Below are 24,434 nucleotides of genomic sequence, written 5' to 3'. Positions count from 1 at the left end.
TATTCGAGCGTCTACGGAGGTAGCTGGGATCAATCGAAAACATTTCAACCGACCCACTTGTTCGACATAACCCAGCATCACCTTTCGCCACTCCACCGTTTTCCTCAATCATACTGTGGCGCGCTGCGCGTCGCTCCATCGGCCATGCTGCCATTGATATAGCGGTGGCAGCCACAGGAGTAAGTTGTACATTCCTCACTTCATTCATCCCTTGCCTCCAGCTCAGGTGATGTCAACTCGACACTCACGGCCGTCGGCCCAAGGACGCACGTCAACTTTGAGATCGACCAGAACGGGCGGGACGACAGTCAGTCACGATGTAGATTATAGCCTGGCTGGTCCGCCTGCCCAGCAGTCAGGGCATCACGACCCGCATGGGACATATTACGACGAAGACTACTTCTCCGCCAATCCTGTAAGGGTTTTTGCGAGAGCTGCTTCGATCTTGAGAGATGTGCTGATGAGTTCGGACGAGTCTTAGTGGATGGAGACCGAAAAGCCAAGAAATGAGAGCTTCTCGCTCGCGGGTACCTTTCCTCACAAAGTGAGATGGGGTGCAAAGAAGCCTAAGCAGAGTCAACAGCCGCAAAATTTACCCGCTCCGGAGAAGGGCGAGGCCGAAGCTGCACCACAGGTTCCCGCAGCTGAGCAACAAGGACGTGAGTCGGCTGAGCACAAGCGGAATCCGAAAAAAGGAAAACGAGATCCTCGCGATCCGAGACCAGATGCTTGTAAGTATGGCAGACGTTCAATAGATGGCACCTGCTGACCTTTCGACAGTCGATCCCGAAACGAGTACCCTGGAGAAGATCAAAGAACAACCAACCGACGAAGACGACGACGATCCCCAGTCCATTGAAAAGTCTGAATCCTACCAACCCTGGATCCAAGAACGCACCGTCTCTCATTTCGACTCCAAAGGCCAACGCCGCGGCACCCTCGCCAACGAAGCCATAGCTGCCGACCTCGACCCCAAAGACCGTCCCTTCAACCACTGGGCCCTCGTCCGTCTACACCTTCAACGACCACTCGCAGAATGGCTCGGCACAACCGTCTTCATCTTCCTCGCCGTCTCCGTAAACCTCAACATCATAACATCCGAAAACGCGACCGGTGACATGCAATCCACCTACTGGACCACAGGCTTCGCCGTCATGATCGCCATCTACATCGCCGGTGGCGGCTCCGGCGCTTTTCTCAACCCAGCTCTCACCATAATGCTCACCATTTTCCGCGGGTTCCCAGCGCGGCGAGTCCCTGTGTACATCCTCGTCCAACTCCTTGGCGCTTTCACAGGCGCGATATTAGCTTTTGCGATTTACAGAGACGACATCATGCATCTGGACGGAGCTCTCATCGCGGAATCCACGGGTAAAGCTTTTTACACGCAACCGAAAGACTGGATATCGAATTCTACAGCTTTTTTCACAGAAATGCTGGGAACGGCAGTTTTCGGTTGTGCGATTATGGCGTTGGGTGATAGTCATAATTCTCCTCCTGGAGCGGGTATGCATGCCTTTATTATTGGGCTTTTGTCGACTACTGTATCAATGGCGCTCGCGTTCAGCACAGGAGGCTGTTTCAATCCTGCGCGGGATTTTGGGCCACGGTTGGCGGCGATTACAGTCGGATACTCAACTGACATTTTCGCTGCGAGGCAACATTGGTGGCTTTGGGGTCCTTGGGGAGCGACGATTACAGGGGCGCTGTTGGGAGGTTTGGTGTATGATTTGTGTGTTTTTAAGGGTGGAGAGAGTCCCGTGAATTATAGTTTTGGGAGGTGGCAGATTGAGACGCTGAAGCAGGAGGCTGGGTTGGCGCATGCTTTGGGCTTGCATGGGAAGACGAGGGATATTGAGAGGAAGTTGGAGAGTGGGGAGATTTCTGATGAGCCGAAGCTGTGATGATGCGTTACGAAAAAAGAAAAGAAAAGAGCTTGATGAAATTTTGATGAGGGATATGAGATTTTAATGTCATTATTTCGTACGTCGTTTGAGTCCTTTTCCCCTCTTCCTTTCAGGCTGCTCACGAGATGTAAGAGACCACGACCTTCTTCGCGCTGACGCCTTTCTTCTGCGTGTCAAGGCCGAGTTGCACGGAGCGCAACTCTTCGCCCACAATTTGTGGCTCGGGAGCAGGAACTATTTGTTTCGACTTGAGAGCCGCAGGCAATAATTCCTTCCAGATGAACGGCCCGACTTCGTTCGTGAAGATGTTCGATGCGGATACTAGAAAGTCACTGTTAGTACTAGTCTCGATCGAAGAGCCGAAAAGCAAGTAAAAGGAAACTCACTCTGCCTCATCCTCACGCTTTTCGGGATCTTCTCATCATCCGGGATACCTCTCACAGAAACGACAATCGCCTTTCCCTTACTCCGATCCACGATTCTCGCACAAGCCTGTACAGCTCCATCAGCGCCCACAGCATGGTAAGCTCCCAGAACCGTCTTCCCATCTAACCACTTTACAACCTGATCCTCGACATCCTTGGCCCGATAGTCGAACGCTTCTGCGGCACCCAATTTCTTCACGTAGTCGAAGTTCTTTGGGCTACAGGTCGTAATTACTGTGGCACCGGAAGCAATAGCCAACTGAATGGCGCAGCATCCCACGGAAGAACTTCCGCCCCAAATGAGGAGGACGCGGTCGAGGGGTTTGGGGTCTTTTGATGGAAGTGGCAATTGGAGGAAATCTTTTTGATAGAGGCCGGCGGATGCGGTGGAGATTCCGAGGGGGAGGACAACGCCCACAGAGGAGAAGATGTCGCTTGGGAGCGGACAGAGGGCTTGTCGTTGGACGACGACGAATTTTTGGAAGGCACCAGTTGAGCCTATGGGGAGGTCGGCGGAGTCTGAGCGCACGCAGTGGCTGTTGTTTGCAGATGTTAGTGAGAGGATTTGTGATTGGACTTTTCGTAGATAGGAGGCGAGAGAGCTGGTCCGTTGGCATTGACTCGCAAACACATGTAGCCACTTCATCGAGAACTCATCAACCGGATGTGATAGAACTTACGCAATCACCCTCTGACCCAATCTCAAATCATCAACTCCCTCTCCGACTTCCACAACTTCTCCCGCAGCATCACTTCCAAAGACTGTAGGATATTTCAATTTGAAGATGTCATCATCTTGCAGAATCCAGTCGATAGGGTTGATCGCCACATCAAAGACTTTGATGACAACATGATCCTTCGGCGGCTTGGTATATGGAGCTGATGAGACTGTAAGAGGTCTGGTGTTTGGCTTCAATGCCCAGGCGGCGACATTCTTGTTGGCTGCGAAGACGTCACCCCAGCTTTCAGCGTTGGTGCGGGGCGAGGCGGGGTACATGATGGTGAGGCTTGATGTACGTTCGGTTGCGGGATTGGGTTGGATTGAGGTGGTGTGTTCAAGAACGAAGTTGAGATGACACTGAAGTTGAGGAGATGTTGTCGTTGCTTCTGGGTTGTTGTTTGAGGCAGGTGCAATGTTCCCGAGCTGTATGCATGTCGGGCGAATCGGAAGGCATGCCTGCCTACTTCTGAGGAAACCTTGTTAGAGGTGGCAGGAACAGTGGGTCTGTGTTGGGGTCGTTTGAGATGCTGCTTACGCCTACAGGCAACATGTGTTTTCTTATTCATTCCAATCCTTTGCCTGCCTCCTCCCATTGATAACTTCCATTCTCGATCTCCAGAACGATAGACTCAAAATTCTATGACTCTCATGAAAGAAGCTACGATTTCCTCCGAACAGTATTCAACTGCGATGACTGTACAATACCGAGGTCGATGAGAAGAATCAATGGTTTTGCGCCAGGCGCCCACGGCTTGAACGCAGAGTTGTCATCGTGCCCTTTCCTCCATCATCTCTTTCCAGCTCAAAAGCTCTTCCAATGTCCCGTCATATCACCTCGCCAACAAAAGAAGTGTATCTTCATCGAGCTTTGTTCGACGGGTCATGCTTGTCACTCTCCTTGGTCAAGTCCACCTCCGTCCTCTTGATTGCAGGCAGTCCGATTCTCTTTCTCCATTCATCTTCAGTAATGCGGGTAGTGGTGGCTTGCGTACCGGTGAGATCGATGAATTCCCTCGTGGTTTGTGCAGGAATTTTCTGGTTGCTTTCGGAAGATTTGGGCTTGTGAGATTCTGCAGCAGTATCGCGCGCCGAGAGGAAACTGTTGTCGTTGTGCAGTTGCGGCGTTCGTTCTTCGCTGGGCAAGTCGACATCTTCTCGATTTTGGTTGCTCTGCTGCTGGCTGGTGTTTGATGAAGCGGCGTCGCCTGTGCGAGCTTCTGCCGTGTAGTGTTGGTTGGGACATACATTGAAATCTGCAGACTTCCACTGAATCCTGTTACCGGCACCCAAGTCCTGTCGATGCGCTGAGCTGCCTGCCTCCTGCCCGGATTGGCATCTGCCCGCGGACAGTGCGACTGCGAATTACAGACCATCGAGGAAGTCGCTTTCGTGATCTTAGGTTGTGCTCTCACTTAGTTGCGCATGCCAGTAGATATATCGCCGCTGCTAGTGAACGGTGAATAGGTCTCAGGCTACTGTCGGTCCGTCGCAGATGAGACAGTGTATATTCACTCAGCCACTGCGACAGGTTCTCACCCCATAGCTCGCTTGAGATGCAGGAATCGGGAACATGTTCCAGAAATCACCGGCAAAGCATCATGGACTCCTCAAACTGTCCAATATTTGCTCCTGTCTTTTGGTGCAATCAGGACGTTTCGCTCGAGTGCAAAACAGTCTCCTTGCTCTTTTCCGGCATCGACGAGTTGTCTTCTCTGCCAAGCTTGTTCCCCCAGAAGGATCCTCTCTGCTGCCACCGCTCTCTTTCTTCTCACTAACCTTGTAGTAGTTGGTGGCGGATTATAATCATTACCTACAACGACCTCCACACTCCGCAAATTCGCGGGCTTGCACACCTTCTCCCAATCCTCCCTACACCCTTCTAAACCGTCTCCGTGCTCAAATGTGACTCGCAAATGCTTCAATCCTGGAAGATGATGAAACACTCCCTCAACGCCACCATAATCAGACCAGTATTGCAGATTGGGAAGATGTATTCTCTCGATCGCCCGGGCTTGATGCTCAAACAGCATAGCTGTCGCAAAGTCCTTGGGCACACCCGGATACGGAGACATGAACTCGAACGTGAAGTTGGCAAAAGGCAGGAACCACGTCTCCAAGTAGATTCTTCGGCAAGTGTGTAATAAGCTCAATTCAAGCCTGACATTTTCACACTTGAACTCGCCAATATCCTTCTGCTTCTCTGGACCAACCGGGCAAAGGCCGTGCGGGTCAAAAGGTGGACTGATAGCTTCTGGGCAAGGTCCTCTTTACAGAGATGGCCGCCCATTCTTATTGAGATACTGTTGCGGAATCGCTTCTGGGTGATTGCTCAGAGCGTATTGCCTTTCCCAATCATGCGGGAACGAGCAAGCGTGAGATGTGGTTTTCATGAAGCTTCGCGCTTCGTATGTTTCTGGTGTTGCGGTAGGGTCTTCGTCGCCGTCAAGAGGCCAGCACTCCTGTTGGGAAATGTGGGCTCTGGTCCATCGGTCATTGGCGCGACATGCTTTTAAATGTACATGAACTGTCTGAGGTGGGAAGACGAAAGAATAGATGAGGGAACGCAATTCGCCGGAAAGCTTGCTGAAGAGAGGGGAGGAGAGTTGGGAGTTGGCGGAATGAAGTTCAATCTCAAGTGGTAGTTCCCCTCGTGGCGGCCGATTGAGGAATTTGGTTGGGTTGATCCACTCGGGCATGGCTTCGGAACAGCTAGAGATGTATGGTTGAAATTCTTCAACGTGGGAGATGTCGTTGCGACTGGACAAGACACGATCGACGCAGGTGTGCCCAACTTTTGCCATCGAGGGTCCAGGTTCAGCTCCAGGAACAAAAGCTTATGTTCAAGCTGACCGACATTGATCGATGGGTTGAGCTACTGGTGCATCGTGTAGCCTTGACTCACATTCTTCTCTCAAGAATATAGCATTCACACAGAGTAATCAGTGCGTGCAAAGTTTCTCATCAATTGGTCCCGTGGAAAACCGACTTCTGCGTAGCGCAAGATCGGGACCGGGTACCTAGTTGGCATCTGTCGATTGGCTTTACCATGCAGCAGCTTTCAAGGGGACTTTGGGTCAGAGCTACGGCTCTGATGCTCAGTCGAACGACCCGCAATGCCGACAGGAACACATTGTCACTTGCCACGACTCTTCTTCACCAGCGGTCGCGACCCATCACCAACGCGACCAAACCAGACTTCGTGCCCTCCCTCCTCTCAGTCCCTCGTGTCTCCTCAAAGCCAGGTGGCTGGCATCCTACCTTGATCCACTCTTCCGGAGAAGTGAAATTCACCGTCATCAGACTCGCTCCCAACGGCGGCGAAGTTCCCATCCACAAACACTCGCACGTCTGGGACTACTTCATGCCGCTTTCTGGCGAAGCAGTAATCGAAACGAGGACCAAAGATGGCGTAAAGCAGGATTTTGAGATGAAGCCGGGAAGTTTCTTGGCCGTGGGGCCAGAAGACGTCCATCGTGTTGTGAACAAGAGTGAAAAGGAGGAGTTCGTGTTCTTCATTGCGCAGAGTCCGAGGGCGAAGTATGATTTCGTTGCGGATGATGGTACTGGAGGAGAGCAAGACTCTTGAAGTGGTCGATCGAGATTGTGGCGAAAATGACTTGACGAACAGTGGTGCCTCAGGCAGTCATCTGTTCTTGGCATTTACTCTCGTACCTTGCGTAGATTCTCGTACCTCCGTAGTACGTTCCTTAATCAACATTTCAGTCACTATATCTCCCGTGAAACCATGACATTCATGGGCATCTACCATTTGGGATCCAGGACAAAGCATGAGCCGAACGGCGGCGACTTCTCGCAGAAGAGTATCAGACGGGAAGAAAGAGCGGTGCGCTTTGACTGCATGCACCTAGGCGACTTGAATATTTTCGTGGAGACACGCAATGATGTACGATCGTATGCAAGTGAAGCGCCAGAAGGTGGATGCAGCAGATGCGCCTAACTTGGCAAGCTGGAAGCCACAATCGTCACATCCACTTCGATCGCTCGGCTCAGCCCATCATCGTCTTGACCACACGCAGGCGCATCGCTATGCCACCTTTCAACATTGCCCAGCTGAGGTCACGAATCAAAGACAGGCTGCACCATCGCAACGAGTCGTCAAAATCGAAACAGGGCAATCAGTCTGACTTGTCTGATCCTGCTGCCCAATCTGCAGCTCTCACAAGCCGGTCAGCCATTTCTGCTGCAATCACGTACAATAAGCAGCCACTTCTAGCAAGCAACTTCGATGACGAGACTGTTAGACAGCTCGACGCTGCACTATGTGCAGACTGTCAGGCCCTGGACATTGGCCGACTGTTCAACACTAATCGCATGACCCGATCCAACCCTTATGCAGCGGATTTCTTAGCTTCGCCAGAAGGATACGTGAAGACAACATTTGGGAGACTGGCCAGCAATAGTCTACACTGTGGTTGTTGCAAACTCATCCAAGATTGTTTCGTTCGACACAGGCAGATGCAAAGTCTTTTCTTGGACACGCCATTGACCATCGTGTTCGATCCGGAAAAGAAACAAGTGATTGCAATGACTGATCACGATTTACAAAGGACATGGGCCAACTTGAGTGCAGGCCACTGTATGTATTGCCATGAGATAAGATGTCCAGTCTGACCCGCCTTTACATCTAGTTGACGATTGAGTTCCGCTCAAGGACGTGGCATACAGTGACACCCAGCCGCTCAAGAGGCTTGTTGAGCACAGTCCTGGTATCGACCAAATATCTGATCGTATACAGCAATGGCTTGAGCTCTGCCGTACCGAATGTCACATTTGCTCGGAGAAAAGCAGTTTGCAGTTGCCGACCAGGCTGTTAGAGATGGCACAAGCCGGCGACGTAGTCCACCTCATCGAAAGCGCTAATCATGTCTTTCAAAGGCCATCGGGCAGGGCTGCAGAAGTTGATGAAGACGTCACGAACACTGCGCAATACGTTGCGCTCAGCTACTGTTGGGGAACTGCGGGCCAGTACACACTGAATCAATCCACGTACTCAGATTTGCTTCGTGGAGTCAAGGTCGATGTACTACCGCAGACTACGCAAGACGCGATTCAGCTTACGCGTGCGTTGGGTATACGCTACCTCTGGATCGATGCATTATGTACGACATCACTCGCTAATTATATGCCTTCTTAATAGCTGACAAAATGTGCTTGCACAGGTATCTTTCAAGGCGAAGACGAGCATGCAAACAGGGACTGGCAAGAACAGAGCGCGATGATGAGTACCATCTATGAAAACGCACATCTAACGTTGATGGCATCGAGATCGACCAGTGTCCATGATGGCTTCCTCAAGGGACGTGCAACCAGCCACTTGGGCGTTTTTTGTGGATCAGTACAGACTGACGGTGGCCGAAAACCAATATTCCTGTTTGACGAAGCTTCGAGAAGTCGGTCACTGGACGATGTACTCGAGCGAGAACCTTTAACGAAGCGCGGCTGGGCTTTCCAGGAGGTGAGGGCGTATCTCAAGATACGTAGCGGAAATATGAATAGAAGTCTTGCTGACTTGATCTCGCAGCGTATCCTCTCCCGCAGGAGTGTACTCTTCGGGGGCAAACAAATGTACTGGAGCTGCAGAAAACACGAGCGAGCTGAGAACGAAGACTGGATGGTGTCATGGGGAGGGAGCAGATCTTCATCTTGGACTCAGATTGTGCAAGATTATACGCCTTGCCGTTTAACAAAATCCACAGACCGGCTTCCTGCACTTTCGGGTCTGGCAGCGATACATTTGGCGAAACATTATGGGAACTCCCCACCCCAGAACCATTACTTCGCGGGTCACTGGCGTGAGGACATCTTGGAGACCTTACTTTGGCATCCTCCAATGACAAGTAGAGGAGCCATGCAGGCATTTGGATACCAGGCGCCTTCTTGGTCATGGGTATCGTGCGATGGACCCATTCACTGGGAGGACCCGAGCGCTACGTCGGAGCCAGTGGCAGCCTTGCTCGATGTTCAAGTTAAAATCGATGGCCACAATCCATTTGGACAAGTCAAAGACGGCTCGCTCGACATTGAGGCGCCCATCATCCTGCTTGAACACGGCGTTCTCACCTTCGATGCTCTTTCGAATGCTCACAGCGGTCCTAGTCGGCGGACTTCCAGGTACCCCAACCCCTTGATCGAGAATGAAGATCGAACACGGATTTATCGACTAAGACACGAGGATCTCAAAGCTCTTTTCCCGCTACACACTCAAAGACTTGGAGAGATTCATGATCAAAACATGACCCAATCCAACCCAGAGTACAGCGAGCCCGATTGTCTCTTGGCATTTGACACGCCTGAGACCTGTCAAGATAATATATATCTCCTGCCGATATTCAGAGATGAAGCGATTGGGAATGAGTCTTACAGACTCAGTGGACTGATACTGCGGGAGTCCAGAGAGAAAGCGGCGACTTGCCAAAGGGTTGGGATCTTTACAAGACTTCCCGACTTCTTGCCACTCGATGCAGAGCGTGTTGTCATCCGAATCATCTAGGTGTACGATGATGATAGTCCAATCCCGCAGCATATTCCCTCGTTTCAATGGCCGATTATTGCAGGGAACATAGGACCTAGCATGCAAAGCTGCAAGGCGGAAGTAGCACACCATCACGCGTGCTGCGCTGACTCAATCATCTCCTGACGTTCACTCAGCCTTCACTTGCTCACACAAATCTGGTCCCACAACCATCATACATGGCCCAGTGGTAAGCTCACAAATCGCCTAGAATTTGGCGCTGAGTCGATTGCTCAAGACGTCGCTCCCACAGGATCAAGCGAACAGTCCCGACGGAAGTCGAAATCCCGGTGCACACGAAGCCACGGATGATTGTTTTGCTCTTTCCCTTTTTAATTCCACGCAACACCTTTTATCGCCTAGCCTATAATTTTTGTTATCCTTTTCTCTCAAGTCTGCCGACCATCTCAACTCTCATATATTTGCTACTACCACCAATTTCCAACGTCGTCCTTAGTGAGTGGTAGACTCCGTAAGTCGCTGGTATACCTGGTGCTGAGAGCAAAGTCCAGTACGCGTACGCCGACTTTGAGACCAAGAAGTCGATCTGGTGTGCATGCGTCAGTGTTGCCGGAAGGCGAAGGACGATTGTTTTGCCCCCAGTACTCATTCTCCAAGCAAACCCTTTGCCGTTCAAGACCGTCGTTGCCTATTATTCGTTTTTTGAGACTGCCAGATCGATACGACCAATGTATACTGGCTTGTAGCCGCAACATTCAACGATCGTCCTTGGTCTAGCGGTACGACTCGTGAGTCGTCGGTGCGGGTCGATGCTGAGCCAAGCAACAGTCTTCTTCGTCTACCATGGTTGCAAAGCATGAGATGTGTTGCACGCTGTTGCAAACAGTGTGTCGAGGGCGATTGTTTTGCCCATCGACGCGCATCTTTGGGACTATTGCGTTCCTGTGATCTATTGTATGGCCCCTTTACTGAGTGCAGCTTTCATTTGGGTAAGCGCCGGGATATGATCCAGTTCGCTCGCAGCACGAGACCGACAGCACTGCAGTCGGCGATCGTAGAATCATGAAGTATCAAGCATTCCATTCCGTTAATTCAGGGGTATCATGATTCTCTCTACAGATCACGACCAACCTCTTCTTCCACCTAATATCGGCCTCGCCGGGTCCCAGGGTCCATAGATTTCATTCTTATACCTCTGCAACCCGATGAGCCACCAACTCGTCAGTCCCATCCCAAGACCCATGATAACTGTGCCCATCACGACACCCAGCGCACCCCAGCCCCAGCCTCCTCCAGATATCGTCATGCCCAAGCCACCACTTGCGAGAACGACCAAGAAGACTGTCAGCCAGACGTGGCCCGTCCAAGAGTGGTGACGGAGATGTCGGCGGAAGACGGGAAAGAGGCCGAAGACTTCGATGCTGAAGAGTGTGAGAGAAAAGACGTGAGTCGTGCTAGGAAGACGGGAAGCAAGGACTGTGGAAGCCATGAGAGCGGCGTTCGTGCTGAGCGACGCAGGAAATTTGGCCTCGGGTCCAGCGCCGTAATCGAAAGTGAAGATATTGAGGATGAGAAGCCACGACGAGAGTGCCCAGATTGAGTCGCTCGAGGTAGACTGTGTGAGAGATTTGAGAATTGGTGACAGGCCGAGGAGCGAGCAGTAGATGAGAATGGCAGACTTCGCAGTTGTGAGTCGTTCTTGCATTCGTGGAGACAGCATCGATGTTTTCCTGCTGTTATAGGGCGGGATATATGATGGAATGCTCGGCGGTGCGGGTAGCGCATCGCTAGTCGGTGAGCTGGGCGAAGCAGAACTGGACATGCCACCGTTCAGCGCAATTGAGGTCGTCGAAGGATTTCTCGAGTGAATCCTGCTTGGCACTGCAGCAGTGATGGGTATCTCGGAGATCTCCTTGAACGGCTTTCCATAGTCCGCGCTATATTCTTCGCTTCCTCTCGAGCTCTTCTCATCGTCCCCGTCAATTCCACCGGCACTGCCCTCTTCACCGTCATCCTCGTCACTGTGCTTTGACCGGCCCTGCCACTTGTCTCTAAAACCCCATGCAATGACAGTACACCCAGTCGCCCAGCCCACTACACTTTCCGGTTTGACTCTGCCGCTGAAAATGGCGGCGAAGCAGCAAACGAAGATCAGGACGGAGCAGACATGTTGCACGATGATCGTGCTGTCTGCCACCAGCGGCCAGAATTCGTAGGGTCTCAGCTTGGGGTTCATCTGAAGATGGTCCAGGAATGTCTCCTCGTCCGTGTAGTTGTCGGGGTAGGACTGCTTCACCCACAACAGCTTCTTCCATTGCCCGTTCGAAGGTGGTTTCGGCGTAAGAGCAGCACGTCTCCGCGAAGAGCTTCTACCTCGACGCTTCTCGCGACTCGATCTCTGCTGTCCACTGTGCAATTGCGATTGTGACATGCGCGATGTTATGGTATCGGTGCGGAGCAAGGACGAGGAGTTGTTCCTCGGAGGAGAGTGGTAGAAGGCATCGTCGGGGCGGAGGTGCTGCTCGCTGCGCCGGCGGAACGCACTGTGCACGCTGCTATTGCGAGATGACTGGTGCGATATGGTGGTGAGAGGGTGAAGCTGGTGGTGCTGCGACATCACATCGTGTTGGTTGCGGGCGATTAGAAAGGTGATGTAAGTGCACGCGAAACTGACACGACCTGGAAAGTGTGCAGGGGAGGATGAACTTTGAGCCGATGCCAAGCATATGAATTGGCAAGAATGCCAATCTCCGCCTCGAAGTCTAAGCACACGTCTCTTGTAACATCGTACAAGGAACAGAACATATTGCCGACAAGACTACCATTCACTCTGGTCTTTGCAGCAATCCGGAGTCGAGTTATAGGCCAGCCGCCGTTCGGAACTGAGCGACAGTGGTATCAAATCAAGCCAGGGCGATGTCGTCGGCATAACCCTCGCAGAGACGCCGTAGAAGATGGTCTTGTGCAGCAGATGCAGAATCTCAGCTCATCCTGCAAGAGCGCGCTCGGTGCATCGTTATCCCCGGGACCAATACGTTGCTGCATTTCGATGCGAAACTATGTGTTCATGCGGGTTTCAAGGCATTCTCGAAGAAGTATTTCTGAAATGATCGGTGCACCGGTCGCATCATGATAATCAATCCATCTCGCAGCTTACACTTACTCGGATCTAGAGACTCATGAACAGCCGTCCATCGGCCGTGCATCGCTGCATTGCATAAGTTCGTTGTGCGCGCATCGAGCGAGCCCTAAGAAGCTAAGTCGCGCTGCGAGACTGAGTCGGTTAGCTTGGGTAATGCAGACTCCATCTGCCTCGAACACACTTATCAGCAGGATATAGTCCAGCTCACTGATTGCTTGTGGTCAAAAGTGTGACTTGTCAGACAGACACGTCGGCTCTCACGACTAGATGCTACAGCACCTGCGAAACGCTTGGCTTAGCTTCAGAACATCGACCTCGAATTAGCTATGAGGTGCTGCTATTGACCGATAGCCTCCAGATTCTTGCGGGACCGCCGCATAACCCAGCATTGTTTCACGGATGAATACGGCACGGAATTTATGACCGGCTGGGAAGGCTACCGAGCCCGCCAGCAATAAGTTCATATCTGGAGCTGAGACCTCGCAAGCTGAACTGATGTCTATATATACTAGGAATCGTAGCCTCCCTTTTTGCTACCTTTCCCTTCGAAGTGGTAGCCCAAGCCATAACACCACCTGGTACTCGAACCGGACGGTTAGCCCAACATCCTGCAACCGCACTATGAAGACCATTCAAACGCTCATTGGCATGATCTTGGCACTCGCAGTCGCCTCAGGCTCGCCGTTAGCCGAATCGCTAGACGAACGACAAGTCGTCAGAATAGTAAGCAGCATGGTCTTCGCCAAGATCTGCCGTGAGCAGTGAAATTGACGTCGAGGTTTCTACAGTGTGGTGTCAATGTGCCATGCAACTGCCCATGCTTCATAGACGATCAGGGAAACGACCTTGGTTGCCCGGAGCGCTGCGTGGTCGGAAAATAATTGGTTGCAAAAACAGTAAGAGAAAATCCACTGAATAGCCGGTGTATGCGCGCAGCTAATGGTGCTACAGCAAGGAGCGGATAGAGAGCATTATCGAGTGCACATGTGAATGTACTGTCGTTAGTCTAGAGTCCGTGGGTGTGCGAGCACTGCATCGAAGATTGGACGTCAGAAATATTGTATATGACCAGCTGGATGTATGCGCTCGTTCGTGTTGCATTGCAGATCGATAATGTTCGGGGCCTGCGGTTGAAAAACTCAGAAGACATGGCCAGAACTGTCTGACTCCAGTAAGGCGCGTGCCTTGGCTCGTTTTGAGTGGTTGTGAGGTTGTGAGTGTTCTTGCCTCTAGTGAGCTGGTGCCTCAGGTTTTGGGTTCCTCTCGCGAAGCGTCTGATGCCATACCGTGCCGAGGAGTCACTTTTGCTTTGTCCACGATACAGAACCATCACAACGTAAGCCGAACGAAGTCGAGATGATGAGCTTTAGATATTTCGACGACGAATCTGACTATATACAACTTGCCTATGCGCAGGCGAAAGCGCGGGCTAGAAAACCTGCAAACTGCTCGTTTGCGGGCGCACTCGGGTATACTCGGAGATACTTGCGACAGCGACCTTTTGCAGATATACGATTCCGTCGCGATACAAGCGACAAAATCGAGATGCTTTCCTCTAGATTATCTGAAGACGATTCCGAACATATAACGATCGTCTACGTAGGAGCAGAGGTGCAGGCTAAACAATTCACCAACGCGTTGTCGCCCGGCTACAATCCAGCGCACGATTTTGGCATCAGACCCATTCCGCAGAGAGCAGGCACCAAGGCACCTACCTCACAACCACCGAAGCGCAGCAATCGCGGGTCTGACTTGGGAGGTAGAAACACTCTGCGAACGCTTGTACAGTGATTCCAAGAGAGCGTGACATCTTCGGCAAAACATGTTCAAAGACACTGGAGCGCAGAAGATAATCCTACGCAGCACAAATACGCCTCAACTTATCAGGGGCAAAGTAGCACGGCGGAACTGCACCGTCTCTGGCCATCTAAACCTCATCCGCCTCCGAGGGTTCGTCGCCAATACTTGGTCCAGTTTACTGAACTCCTTGGCACAGCTGGACAGCAACAAATACGCCCACGTCATAGCCAGTGAGGTCAGGCGTCGCTGGCTGTGTGACAAGACATGTCGATTTTCGGGACTCTTTGGTCAAGGCCCTTGTGAACCGCTAGTCTTAACTGTGGACACCGCTTTCGTATTAGCTGTGAAGTATCGCCATCGGTGCGGGCTAGGGCGTCGTGAGCCCTAAAAAGAGCCCTAAGGAGAGTCCTATGAGAGGGCGAGAAATTGACTGGGTAAAGAAAGAACTATAATCCACGAGCGATAACACTCCTGGAGACGACGTATACGACACTGCACGACGCTGTGCCTCTCTCTCGCCCACCCTACAAGCGCCGCGCTCGATCGTTGCCGGAAAGAGCTAATAGACCCTCTACCGGGCTCTATACCTTACCTTCTCGGGTGTTGACCTCGTCTCTGTTACTCGTAGGTTCGCTTTCGCTCCGACCATTTGCTTCCCGCGCAAAGTCGCCTGCTTGGGCAGAGAAGATCGTTGGTTCCCAGGGAAACTTGAATGCGAAGAGGTGACCGCGTTCGTGTGAAAGTTGATTTCACACTTTCCTAGTCGCATCTTCGCCCTCTGCTTAGGGCTCGCGGGCGCTCCATGCGCCCTTGGGAGATACATGTGGTCGATCACTTACTGTTGTTTCACGGAGTCCCGGCAAGTTCGTGTCCGGCGGCACGAGATGCTGAGCTCAACCGATGCCTACATATACAAAGAATCTCTAATGTCCCTACAGCTTTGATCAGTAATCGTATTCACCATCTGGCATCTGGACCGAATACAATCAACTCACGTCTCTACGAACACACTATGAAGACCTTTCACACCCTCCTTGGCATCATACTAGCACTCGGAGTCGTCTCTGGGTCCCCAGTAGGTGGCCGACTGGATGAACGACAGCTCATTCGAAATGTAAGCAGTATGTCTCCGTTCAACATCAGGTCCCAATAGCCGCGACTGACGTCAAGATTTATCAAGTGTGGGCTTGGAGGTCTTGTACAGTGTATCTGTGATTGCGAAAGAGATAATCGAGGCAACGACATTGGTTGTCCGTTGAGCTGCGTGTACAACGGATAATTAGTGGCGTGAGTGTGAGTACAACCTCTCGATGACTGTCGTGCCAGTGTATGCGCGGCTAATGAAAGAACAATAGGGTTCGGGTGCAGACTGTTGTCTTATGGAAAACCGAATGCAGTGTTGTCAGTCTGTAGATGAGGGGATGACTCAGTCTTGTGTCAAGGGTTGGATGTTGGAACATCAGATTGGCAACCAAAGACATACGCTCGTCTAATATGGGTTGCCCCTCGATCTTTGTTGGATAATATGTGGTCTGCTCCGAAGTCTACACCGCCGGTCTCGTCGTGCAATGAGCCGAACGTATGCTCGACGGACACGTCAGAAACTCTAGCCTTTACAGTGGTCCCACGACGCATTCATAGAATCATCGCCCTGCGACATGGATCAACAGTGCTTTCAAGGCTCAAGACATAGTGATCTCTTCGGCACACCTGGAGCAGAGTCCATATAGAGCAGAAGACGGTCTTGCACAGCAAACTCGGGAATCCCACATCGTCCTATAAGAAGCTAAGTGGCGCCGCGAGACTGAATCGGTTAGCTTTGGTGTTTCATCAGACTTCATCTGTCTCAAAGGGTTTACTAATCTCCTTGGCACAACTCTCAGCTAGGCGCTGGTGATTAGAAGTACGATTTGCGCTACATGTGCATTTGGACGTCTAGATGCTAAAACCCCTGCAGAATGGTGGTCTTGGTTGTAAACATATCGACTCTGGATTAGATATACATCCACCAGCTTGAGCCACCAAGGTCTTGAGGAGATGTTCGATCACTCAACAGTGTTTCGCGGCTGGCTTCGGCAAGAAGTCTTTGTCGAACTTCATGTCCGGATGTAAGAGATCGCAGGCTCGACTGTTGCCTATATATACGAGGAGGCGAGTCGTCTCTGTATGTCAACTTCCACCTTGATCGGTACCTATTGCATTGATCAACAATCGAATACACCACTTGGCATTCGAATCGGCCATGATCGTTTTATCATCCTACAATTGAACAATGAAGACCATTCAAACGTGCATTGGCATTATATTGGCACTCATAGCCGTCTCTGCGGCCGAGCCACTGGACAAACGACAATTCGTTAGAACGGTAAGCAGCGAGTTTCCGCAAAGGTATCTCTCTCTCTGGCAGTGGCAACTGACGTCGAGGATTGCTTAGTGCGGGCTCGGGGTGCCATGCAACTGTGAGTGCGCAATCAATGATCAAGGAATAGAGCTTGGGTGCCCCGGAGAGATGTGTGGTCCGAGTCTGATCAATCGTCTGTGAAGGTGAGGGCAGTCTTTCGATGATCCGTCGTGTATGTGCAGCTAACGATAGAACGATAGGGGCCGGATGCCGACTGTTGTCGCATGCAAATGCGCGAATGCGATGTCTGCAACGCAGAGCTCACGGGATGCCCGAGTGCTGTGTCAAGTATTGGATATCGGGAATATCGACGTGGCGACTCAACGCATGCGCTCGTCCGGTCTTGGTCATAGTGTCCATCGTGGTTCCATTACATGTGCTTGGGAGACCCGGTGAAAGTGACCAGAATTGTGCGATCAAAGCAGCGACGATTTCGACGATCAGCGGTACGCGATGGCTGAGCAAGTTGAAAATGGACGTTGAAATTCTCACCTTGTTTCGTTTGGTGTCGTCTTGTCTCGTTTCGTTCCGTTTCGATCTAGCTACGCCCCTTGGAAAAAGTGAAGCTTGAGGCAGAGCGGGCTGTGCTGAACAACGACACTCTGCCTCGGCATGATGCACCCCTCTCATACGTTTGTCCTGTACCCATGGGTTTCGCTACTCAGCGCTTACGCGTCGTACACACAGATGAAGTGCCCGTGTAGCTGAGGTCTGGGTGGATAGCGCATGGGGATGTGACGATCAGCTTCGAGGCACAAATGGTGGAACTTCCGCAGGGCAAGTGTTTCCTCGTGCGGACAGCGCGCAGAGCGGAAGAGAGCACGCACTGGACCTCAGGATATCGATGAGAACTCTTCATGTAGCTGCGTCCTGAGGTGGCAAGTCGGTTGCTCGAATTTCCACGCAGCAGTCAATGCGGCGGTCTGCGGAGCGGCACGATCCTTCCGCTGCCGATGCTCCTCTTCTCTCACACCGTGGACAATTCGTGCAACTCGTGAACACGATGCTTCTTCTCGTCAGCATTCATGATCTGAAGGGTCACTCGAAGCGATGGCGCATCTGGCTGGGTGAGACGCATTGCGAAGTCCTCTCGAGCCGGATGCCGATGGCGCTCAATGCCTGTTGATGGCAGCTGACACGAACGAACAAGACGTCGACGGCTGTGCTGTGCCACCTAGGCAAGCAACGCTTCTGCCTCACCGGTGAAGACACACACAGCGCCTAATTTAGCAAGTGAAAGTTTGTTCTCTCCAAAGCGTCCCAAAAGGAACGCCAAGTAGGCTGAACCAAATCCTTGGCCCTTTGAGCAATTTCATTCTAGGCGCTGTTTGTGCCTCACACCTGCATAAGGCGCCTGAGAGAGCAAACAACGCCACATATACTCACTTTTGCAAACTCATTAAAGTCGCACAACTAAATTTTCCAGTCCTTACCAAAACAACATCATCATCAACGACAAGAAGAACATCCAAGATGGCGCGTCTTTTCCACAACGCGCTCGTCCTCGCGACTCTGGCAACATTCCTCTCCTTCGCAACCGCCCAGCGCGCTCTCTACTCCATCGAAGGCTCCACGTCGACCTGCATCTCCAACAGCTCCATCACAGCTGACATATTCTCCGCCTCCATCACACCAGACAACAACATCATCGGCTACGACGTCTTCGGCACCTTCAACTACTCCGGTCCAGTCATCCTCTCTTACATACTCACAGTGAACTCCAAAACCACTTTCAACTTTACGGAAGACCCCTGCATGGGATCCGGAAATGCATATCTCTGCCCAGCAAGTCCAGGCCAAATCGGTCTGAATTCCAACCTCGATGTGCCGCCTCAGAACTTCGATGCCGTCCCGAAGGAAGTCTTCACGCTGCAGGGTCCGGATGCGAACTTTCGTTATGTGATGACGAATGCGGAATCGGGAGAGATTGTGGGATGTTTGCAGACCAATCTTACGAATGATGCTTCGATGGAGGCGAACTCGACGGAGACTGGCGGCAGTGGTGCGAACAGCACTTCGAAAGCGAACGGAACGGGATCCGGCAATGAGACTGGTGGTGCTCAGAACGGCGAGTCGGGTGCGAGTACTGCTTACTTGGACTGGACGTTGCTCGGGTAAGTTCTTGATGTGTCACTCATATGGTAAGCAAACTGACACTCTTTCATAGCTCGGCCATCATTGTGCTGGCGTTCGGTACTGCTCTCTGAAGGCAGAATGCAAAGTGACGATTCGAGTGCGACCTACCACTGTAGCCACTTGAGAGAAGACACTACTTTGGTCAGTTCTTCCACGAGAAAGCTCACATGTGGGAAACGAGCTGAGAGATTTCAAAGCTCGGCCACAATCGCGCTGTTGGGCGAAAGTGCGTTTTTCTTGCACAGGCTGCACGAGGTGAAGTACCCTGTAGTTGCATCACAGGCATGTGAAACTCTTTTCTTCTGAGCAGGCTGCACAGAACTGCAATGCCATCATCTGCCATAGCCGGCGCACAGAAACAAGTCTAGAACAGGCCATATAGAACTTCAAAAAGAAACTGAAAGTTCTACAATTCTATCTCATCCTCATCCTCTCCTCTACACCGCCTTCTTTCACTATCTACCTCTCCCACTCCTCCCTCCTAACAAGCGCCACAGGCGGCACATAACTCTCATGCCCCTTAACAAAATACCAAACCGTCGCAATCGCCATAATCCCCACAAACATAACAATTGCCCAATTCATACTCTCGGGCTCCACAGGCGTAGCAGCAGGAAAGAACATCCAACAATAAATCATCAACAAAAAACACAGCGCGATAGCATTCACAACCCCTCCCCACCTCCCTAAACTCCATCTCCGATTCGGCAGCGGTTGTCGTCTCAGCCTTTTAAGCAACACGCATCCAATAACGACGATGTAGGATGTTAATAAGGAGACAGCTGTTAAGGCGAGGATTGCGTTCAATGCTGCTGTGGATCCGATGTTGATGAGGGAGAGGAGAGAGGTTACCAAGAGGGAGATTAGAACTGCGTTGAGAGGGATGTTCCAGCCTGGGGTGACGTGGGAGAGCCAGGTGTGGCCGGGCATTCCGCGGTCGCGGGCGAAGGACCAGAGTTGGCGGGAGGCGGTGGCGATTTCGGCGATGGCGGAGGATGTGAGGGTTAGGATGAGAATGAGGGTTAGGATTGAGGCGCCGGCGTAGGACTGGGGAGGATGAATGTTAGTTTGTGGTTGATGGGTGTGGTGGTGGTTGGGATGGGCTTACTTGTGTTACGTTGAAGAAGACTTGGATGAATGGGAAGCCGGTTTTGCTTGCGAGGATGCTGTCTACGTCGCCGAGGGTGAAGCACATGGTGACTGCCATGAGGAAGCCGAGGACGCTGTTGAAGCCGAAGGACCAAAGCATGGCTTTCGGTAGGGTTTTGCCGGCATCTTTGACTTCTTCGGCCATGTGTCTGTAGCAACTAGGTTAGCACGCTTGCCTAGAGGGAAGGACATGAGAGGACAGGAATATCTTACACTGCGCAGTCGAATCCAATCAGGGAAATGATCGGAGTGAGTAGGCCAACCATAAAGGATGTGCCATTGGAGTTCCATCCTCCAGCATTCGTGAACTGCGTGAACACATCCTTCGCATTTGCAGTAGGCGCCAATACCCAAAGCACAATAATGATTGCGAAGAGGCCGAGCACATGGAGGATAAGAAGCAAGCCCTCGACCATGGGGAGCTTCTTGGCCAGAACTGTGTTGAAGAGAACAGCAAAGGCGGCCACCGCAATCACAAGAAGGGTTCCGTGCCATCTCTCCGGAACATAAGAGTCGTTGTTGAGAATGATGAGTCCTTGAATAATGGTCCCGGCCAAGTAAGTGATACTCGTGATGGCGCATTGCCAGCCAGTGAAACACAGCCAGCCCATCAGGTACGAGAGAAACTTCTGTGCTGGCTGAGGTGCAAATTCACTGACCCATGCGTACTGGCCACTGGAGGTGGGAGACATGGAGGTCATCTCGGCGATCGACATGTACACAAAGCTGAATCCGAAGACAACCACAATGTAGCCCCAGATCACACCGGCGGTGCCTCCATTTGTCAGGACGGAGGCGATGGTCGTCAGCAACACTTCCCATGTCGCGATGAGTGTGCAGCCGAATCCAAGGATGGACAGGAATTGGAAGTTTCGCTGGATATCTGATCAGCGCGTCTCATTCAGGAGTCATATCAGGCTTCATCAGCACGGAACTGGACACGTTCGCCACTCACCCTCAACTGTTGCACGCGCCCCAGCTGCGACATATCCTTCCTATCCGCCGGCGTCCCTCTCCATTTCTTGGCAACAGCATACTCCGACAGCTCGTAAGCATCTTCTTCTGTACTCTCAAAAGTCATGCGAACTCGTCCATCCTCCTTCGATGGAGGTGAAGAAGATCCATCGCGAACTTGTCCTGCCATGGTGGCCGCGCGATACGCAAAAGGAGAGAAATGGCCGCTGTCTCAAGAAAAGTAATGATGTTCAGGTCTCGTTGCACATGGTGGTCGGAGCGAAGGTCATAGTTCTACAGAACGGAAAACAAGAATGAAAGACCCCTACCGTTTTCGTGTGCTACAGTAAAGTCGCTCTGCGCAGGCGTGGCGTGAAGGATCCGCAGTTTGTCGATCACCCAGAACGGCAGCCGGACAGACGCGCCACTGCGGTTAGCTGATATGGGAGCATGACCTGCAGGGTCGAGTCGAGCTACTCGGTCGGGAAGCAGACGTCGAAGGGAAGGTCGCCGATTGAGCACGCGGAATCGTATACAACTGTCGGCAGATGGCTGGAGGTGCTTCTTGTTGGTCAAGCGAGATGGAGCTGTGGGGACGACTGTGCCGTCGGATTGCCGATGCTCGGGGGAAGGCAGCACATCAGGTTCTCATCAAGTTTGCTTTCTCACTTCTGCCGCATTCGAGCTGATCTGCCCTAAAAGAGCTCACATGTCGTTGCGTGGTTCTGGCATGCCGTTTGGAGGTGACAACGCGGACGACGTGCAGAAGTCCAAAACTCAACTCAAATGGAAGTCGCTCGGCAAGTCTTGGCAACAACGCGACTCAACTTCTGACGACGTCGAAAATTCTTCCATCTGCTCCACGTTACCCATGTTCACTTCATCACGAACGACTGCAAGCGACGTGCCTCTTCTGCTCGAGCGGGTGCGTCGTCCGACCACCGCACGTCCGAATCCCCACAACATTCGACTGCTCGCCCAGTCGCATCCTTCGAAGCCACGCCACACCATGCCGCTGTGGATCTGCACAACAATAGTCGACATTGGTCCAGCTTGCATCCCGTTTCTCCAAGGGCTTTTTCAATAGCCAGAATCGCCACGGAGATTTGTTGTTGCGCTCCTACTCGGCCATGCTCGCGTCGACGAGACATCGTATACGCTCGTAGCGACACGTGCGACCAGAGCTCTCCTCGAAGCAAGAGACGGACGACTTCGTCCGCAATCTTTGCAGCAGAAATACCGAACTTCATTACGCTCCTCCGACCCAACAGCATGGAACATTGCTGATTTGGCATGTTTCATCTGTCAGGAGTGCATTCGGCCAGATTGTTCCTGAAAGTCGGGCGTGCTTATACTCGTTGTACAGCCTAGCTCAAGCCGGACTGCTTCACACACATTGACCTGACAATCTTTTTACGTCTTCACGGCATTCTAGCCTCCGCAACACCTGAAGGCTGGCGTGACTGCTTTCTGTAGTGCCGGTACTCGATACTGTCGAAGGCACTGTGATGGCCCCTGGCTCGGTCACGCGCCGATGCACGAGGTGGCATCCCGTCACTGATCGACCAAAAGCTATGCAATCCTTCGGTCTTCGCGCCTTAGCTTGCATTCGCTAGCACCAACTACCTCGCTTCGAACAAAACTGCCCACTGTCCACGCTGCTGCACGAGCACTCCACGTTGCTGACGATGCACCTGCAACATCTTTGCGCGCTCGCAGCCATGTAAGCGTGCGACTCTTTTCTACTGTCGCACAAAGCATCATTCATACAGCGTGTTGGCGAGCTTCCCACACGCAACCCGCTTCCGCGGGCGCCTATGCAACCCGTAATCAATGTCGACGCCTTCACCAACTCCGTTACCTGATGGCTACAAGCCTGCAGCGGCATTACTCGACGCGGACCACCGTGGTTCTTGGATATACATCACGAATGGATTTGGACTTGTCGTGGTACTCATCGCATTCGCTATTCGAACTTGGATCAGGCTGAAGGTCAGCCCACCTTTCCGATACGATGATATTACTCTGGCGGGAGCAACCGTGCTCTCAATAGTTCAAGCTGGAGTTGTGTTTGCGCAAGTTCACAGCGGGTTTGGTACTGCGATTCGACTTCTCAGCGATGCTGCAATCGATCGGGTGCAGAAGGTGAGCTTGAAGACGACATCTCCTGTGGAAAAACAAGGACGCGGCTGATAACGAGGAGCTCGGTCTCGCTGCAGTCATCCTTTATGTCTTCACCATCTACGCCAGCAAGGCGTCAGTCGTGCTGCTCTTTGCGCGAATCTCAGCAGACCGATTCCACAAAGCTGTGGCACGAGGCCTACTCGCATCCTGCCTGGTCTTCGGCATTGTCTCCGCATTTCTGGTAGCCCTCAAGTGCGATCTGTCTGCACCATGGAGAGTCTACGGCCAACAGTGCTCCAGCTTGTTCGCACGAGCAACAGCGGTGGCAGTATTCGACATCGTCACAGAGCTCATTTTGTTCGGAATCAGCCTGCTGCTGGTCTGGAATCTGCAGACTTCACTCAAGAATAAGAGCCGCGTGGTATTTGCGTTTGGAACTCGATTGCCGTGAGTCTAAACTTACCCAGGAGCATTCTCCGGATATATCTCGAATGCCACAGGCAGAATCGAACGAAATTGAGCTAACAACTCGAACAGTCTAATCGCAGTCATAATCCTTCGTCTGGTCTATCTCCGAGATCTTGAAGACACCGACGACCCCACCCTCCAAGGCACAATAACCATAGTTCTCACCCAACTCGAAATCTTCTACGGCATAATGGCAGCCACAATTCCGTGCCTTCGCCCCTTCCTAGCAGGTTTCATCACCAACTACGGCGCCATGGGCCGCGAAACAGTCATGGGTGGCTCCCATATCGGCGGCGCAAGCCGCAAAGACCCCGGAGAATCTAAAGGCAGCAGCTTCGCAATGTCTGCTATCACTTCCAAAGACCGAGGGAAACGAGCATCGGCTATGAAAGAGAAGCTGACGAAGTCTGCGAATCGCGATACGATTGCTGGGTCTTCTCCTATTGAAGATGAGAGTTTTCGGCCGGATAAGGGGAGTAATGATACGCAAGTGAGAGGGGGGTTTGATGCGAGGAGTATCGCGAGTGATGAGTCGACGAAGATGATTATTAAAAAGCAGACACAGTTTCATGTGGGGAGGGAGCGTGGGACGGCAGAGTCTTTGAATGAGTTGGAGAGAGAATCGATTGCCATAGCGAGGTAGTGTCCGCCTTTGAGCTGAGATACGCGAACGGAATTACAGAACGTGAGTCTCAGTATGCTATTTTCGACTTG

At 52.0% G+C, this 24,434-nt stretch overlaps 9 protein-coding genes across 9 annotated transcripts; 5 read left to right on the top strand and 4 right to left on the bottom strand.

Moving 5' to 3' along the window:
* Positions 1-484: 484 nt before the first annotated feature.
* On the top strand, positions 485-1,904 carry RHO25_002392 (uncharacterized protein; the record flags this gene model as incomplete). The annotated part of the gene is made up of 2 exons (XM_023594765.1): positions 485-731; positions 781-1,904. 2 exons carry the CDS (start codon positions 485-487, stop codon positions 1,902-1,904), a joined length of 1,371 nt encoding a protein of 456 aa, XP_023458994.1.
* Positions 1,905-2,025: 121 nt separating this feature from the next.
* On the bottom strand, positions 2,026-3,329 carry RHO25_002391 (uncharacterized protein; the record flags this gene model as incomplete). Its single annotated transcript, XM_023594766.2, has 3 exons — positions 2,026-2,228; positions 2,294-2,868; positions 3,013-3,329. The coding sequence occupies 3 exons, from the start codon at positions 3,327-3,329 to the stop codon at positions 2,026-2,028; spliced, it is 1,095 nt and encodes a 364-aa protein (XP_023458995.1).
* Positions 3,330-3,911: 582 nt separating this feature from the next.
* On the bottom strand, positions 3,912-4,426 carry RHO25_002390 (uncharacterized protein; the record flags this gene model as incomplete). The annotated part of the gene is made up of 2 exons (XM_065602243.1): positions 3,912-4,306; positions 4,420-4,426. 2 exons carry the CDS (start codon positions 4,424-4,426, stop codon positions 3,912-3,914), a joined length of 402 nt encoding a protein of 133 aa, XP_065458315.1.
* Positions 4,427-6,099: 1,673 nt separating this feature from the next.
* On the top strand, positions 6,100-6,639 carry RHO25_002389 (uncharacterized protein; the record flags this gene model as incomplete). The annotated part of the gene is made up of 1 exon (XM_023594768.2): positions 6,100-6,639. One exon carries the CDS (start codon positions 6,100-6,102, stop codon positions 6,637-6,639), a length of 540 nt encoding a protein of 179 aa, XP_023459001.1.
* A 1,251-nt stretch (positions 6,640-7,890) lies between these two features.
* Positions 7,891-9,564, top strand: RHO25_002388 (uncharacterized protein; the record flags this gene model as incomplete). Its single annotated transcript, XM_065602242.1, has 2 exons — positions 7,891-8,173; positions 8,234-9,564. The coding sequence occupies 2 exons, from the start codon at positions 7,891-7,893 to the stop codon at positions 9,562-9,564; spliced, it is 1,614 nt and encodes a 537-aa protein (XP_065458314.1).
* A 1,102-nt stretch (positions 9,565-10,666) lies between these two features.
* On the bottom strand, positions 10,667-11,977 carry RHO25_002387 (uncharacterized protein; the record flags this gene model as incomplete). The annotated part of the gene is made up of 1 exon (XM_023594769.2): positions 10,667-11,977. One exon carries the CDS (start codon positions 11,975-11,977, stop codon positions 10,667-10,669), a length of 1,311 nt encoding a protein of 436 aa, XP_023459002.2.
* A 6,385-nt stretch (positions 11,978-18,362) lies between these two features.
* Positions 18,363-19,096, top strand: RHO25_002386 (uncharacterized protein; the record flags this gene model as incomplete). The annotated part of the gene is made up of 2 exons (XM_023594770.2): positions 18,363-19,003; positions 19,057-19,096. The coding sequence occupies 2 exons, from the start codon at positions 18,363-18,365 to the stop codon at positions 19,094-19,096; spliced, it is 681 nt and encodes a 226-aa protein (XP_023458704.1).
* Positions 19,097-19,484: 388 nt separating this feature from the next.
* On the bottom strand, positions 19,485-21,318 carry RHO25_002385 (uncharacterized protein; the record flags this gene model as incomplete). Its single annotated transcript, XM_023594771.2, has 4 exons — positions 19,485-20,072; positions 20,134-20,323; positions 20,388-21,049; positions 21,130-21,318. 4 exons carry the CDS (start codon positions 21,316-21,318, stop codon positions 19,485-19,487), a joined length of 1,629 nt encoding a protein of 542 aa, XP_023458705.1.
* A 1,643-nt stretch (positions 21,319-22,961) lies between these two features.
* RHO25_002384 (uncharacterized protein) lies at positions 22,962-24,363 on the top strand (the record flags this gene model as incomplete). Its single annotated transcript, XM_023594772.2, has 3 exons — positions 22,962-23,273; positions 23,332-23,699; positions 23,790-24,363. The coding sequence occupies 3 exons, from the start codon at positions 22,962-22,964 to the stop codon at positions 24,361-24,363; spliced, it is 1,254 nt and encodes a 417-aa protein (XP_023458702.1).
* Between the last annotated feature and the right edge of the window lie 71 nt (positions 24,364-24,434).

This window comes from Cercospora beticola, chromosome 2 (genome assembly GCF_033473495.1).
Source record: "Cercospora beticola chromosome 2, complete sequence".
Classification (NCBI taxonomy): Eukaryota; Fungi; Ascomycota; class Dothideomycetes; order Mycosphaerellales; family Mycosphaerellaceae; genus Cercospora; species Cercospora beticola.
Note: the sequence above shows the minus strand (reverse complement) of the source record. Positions and strands in the feature narration are given on the sequence as shown.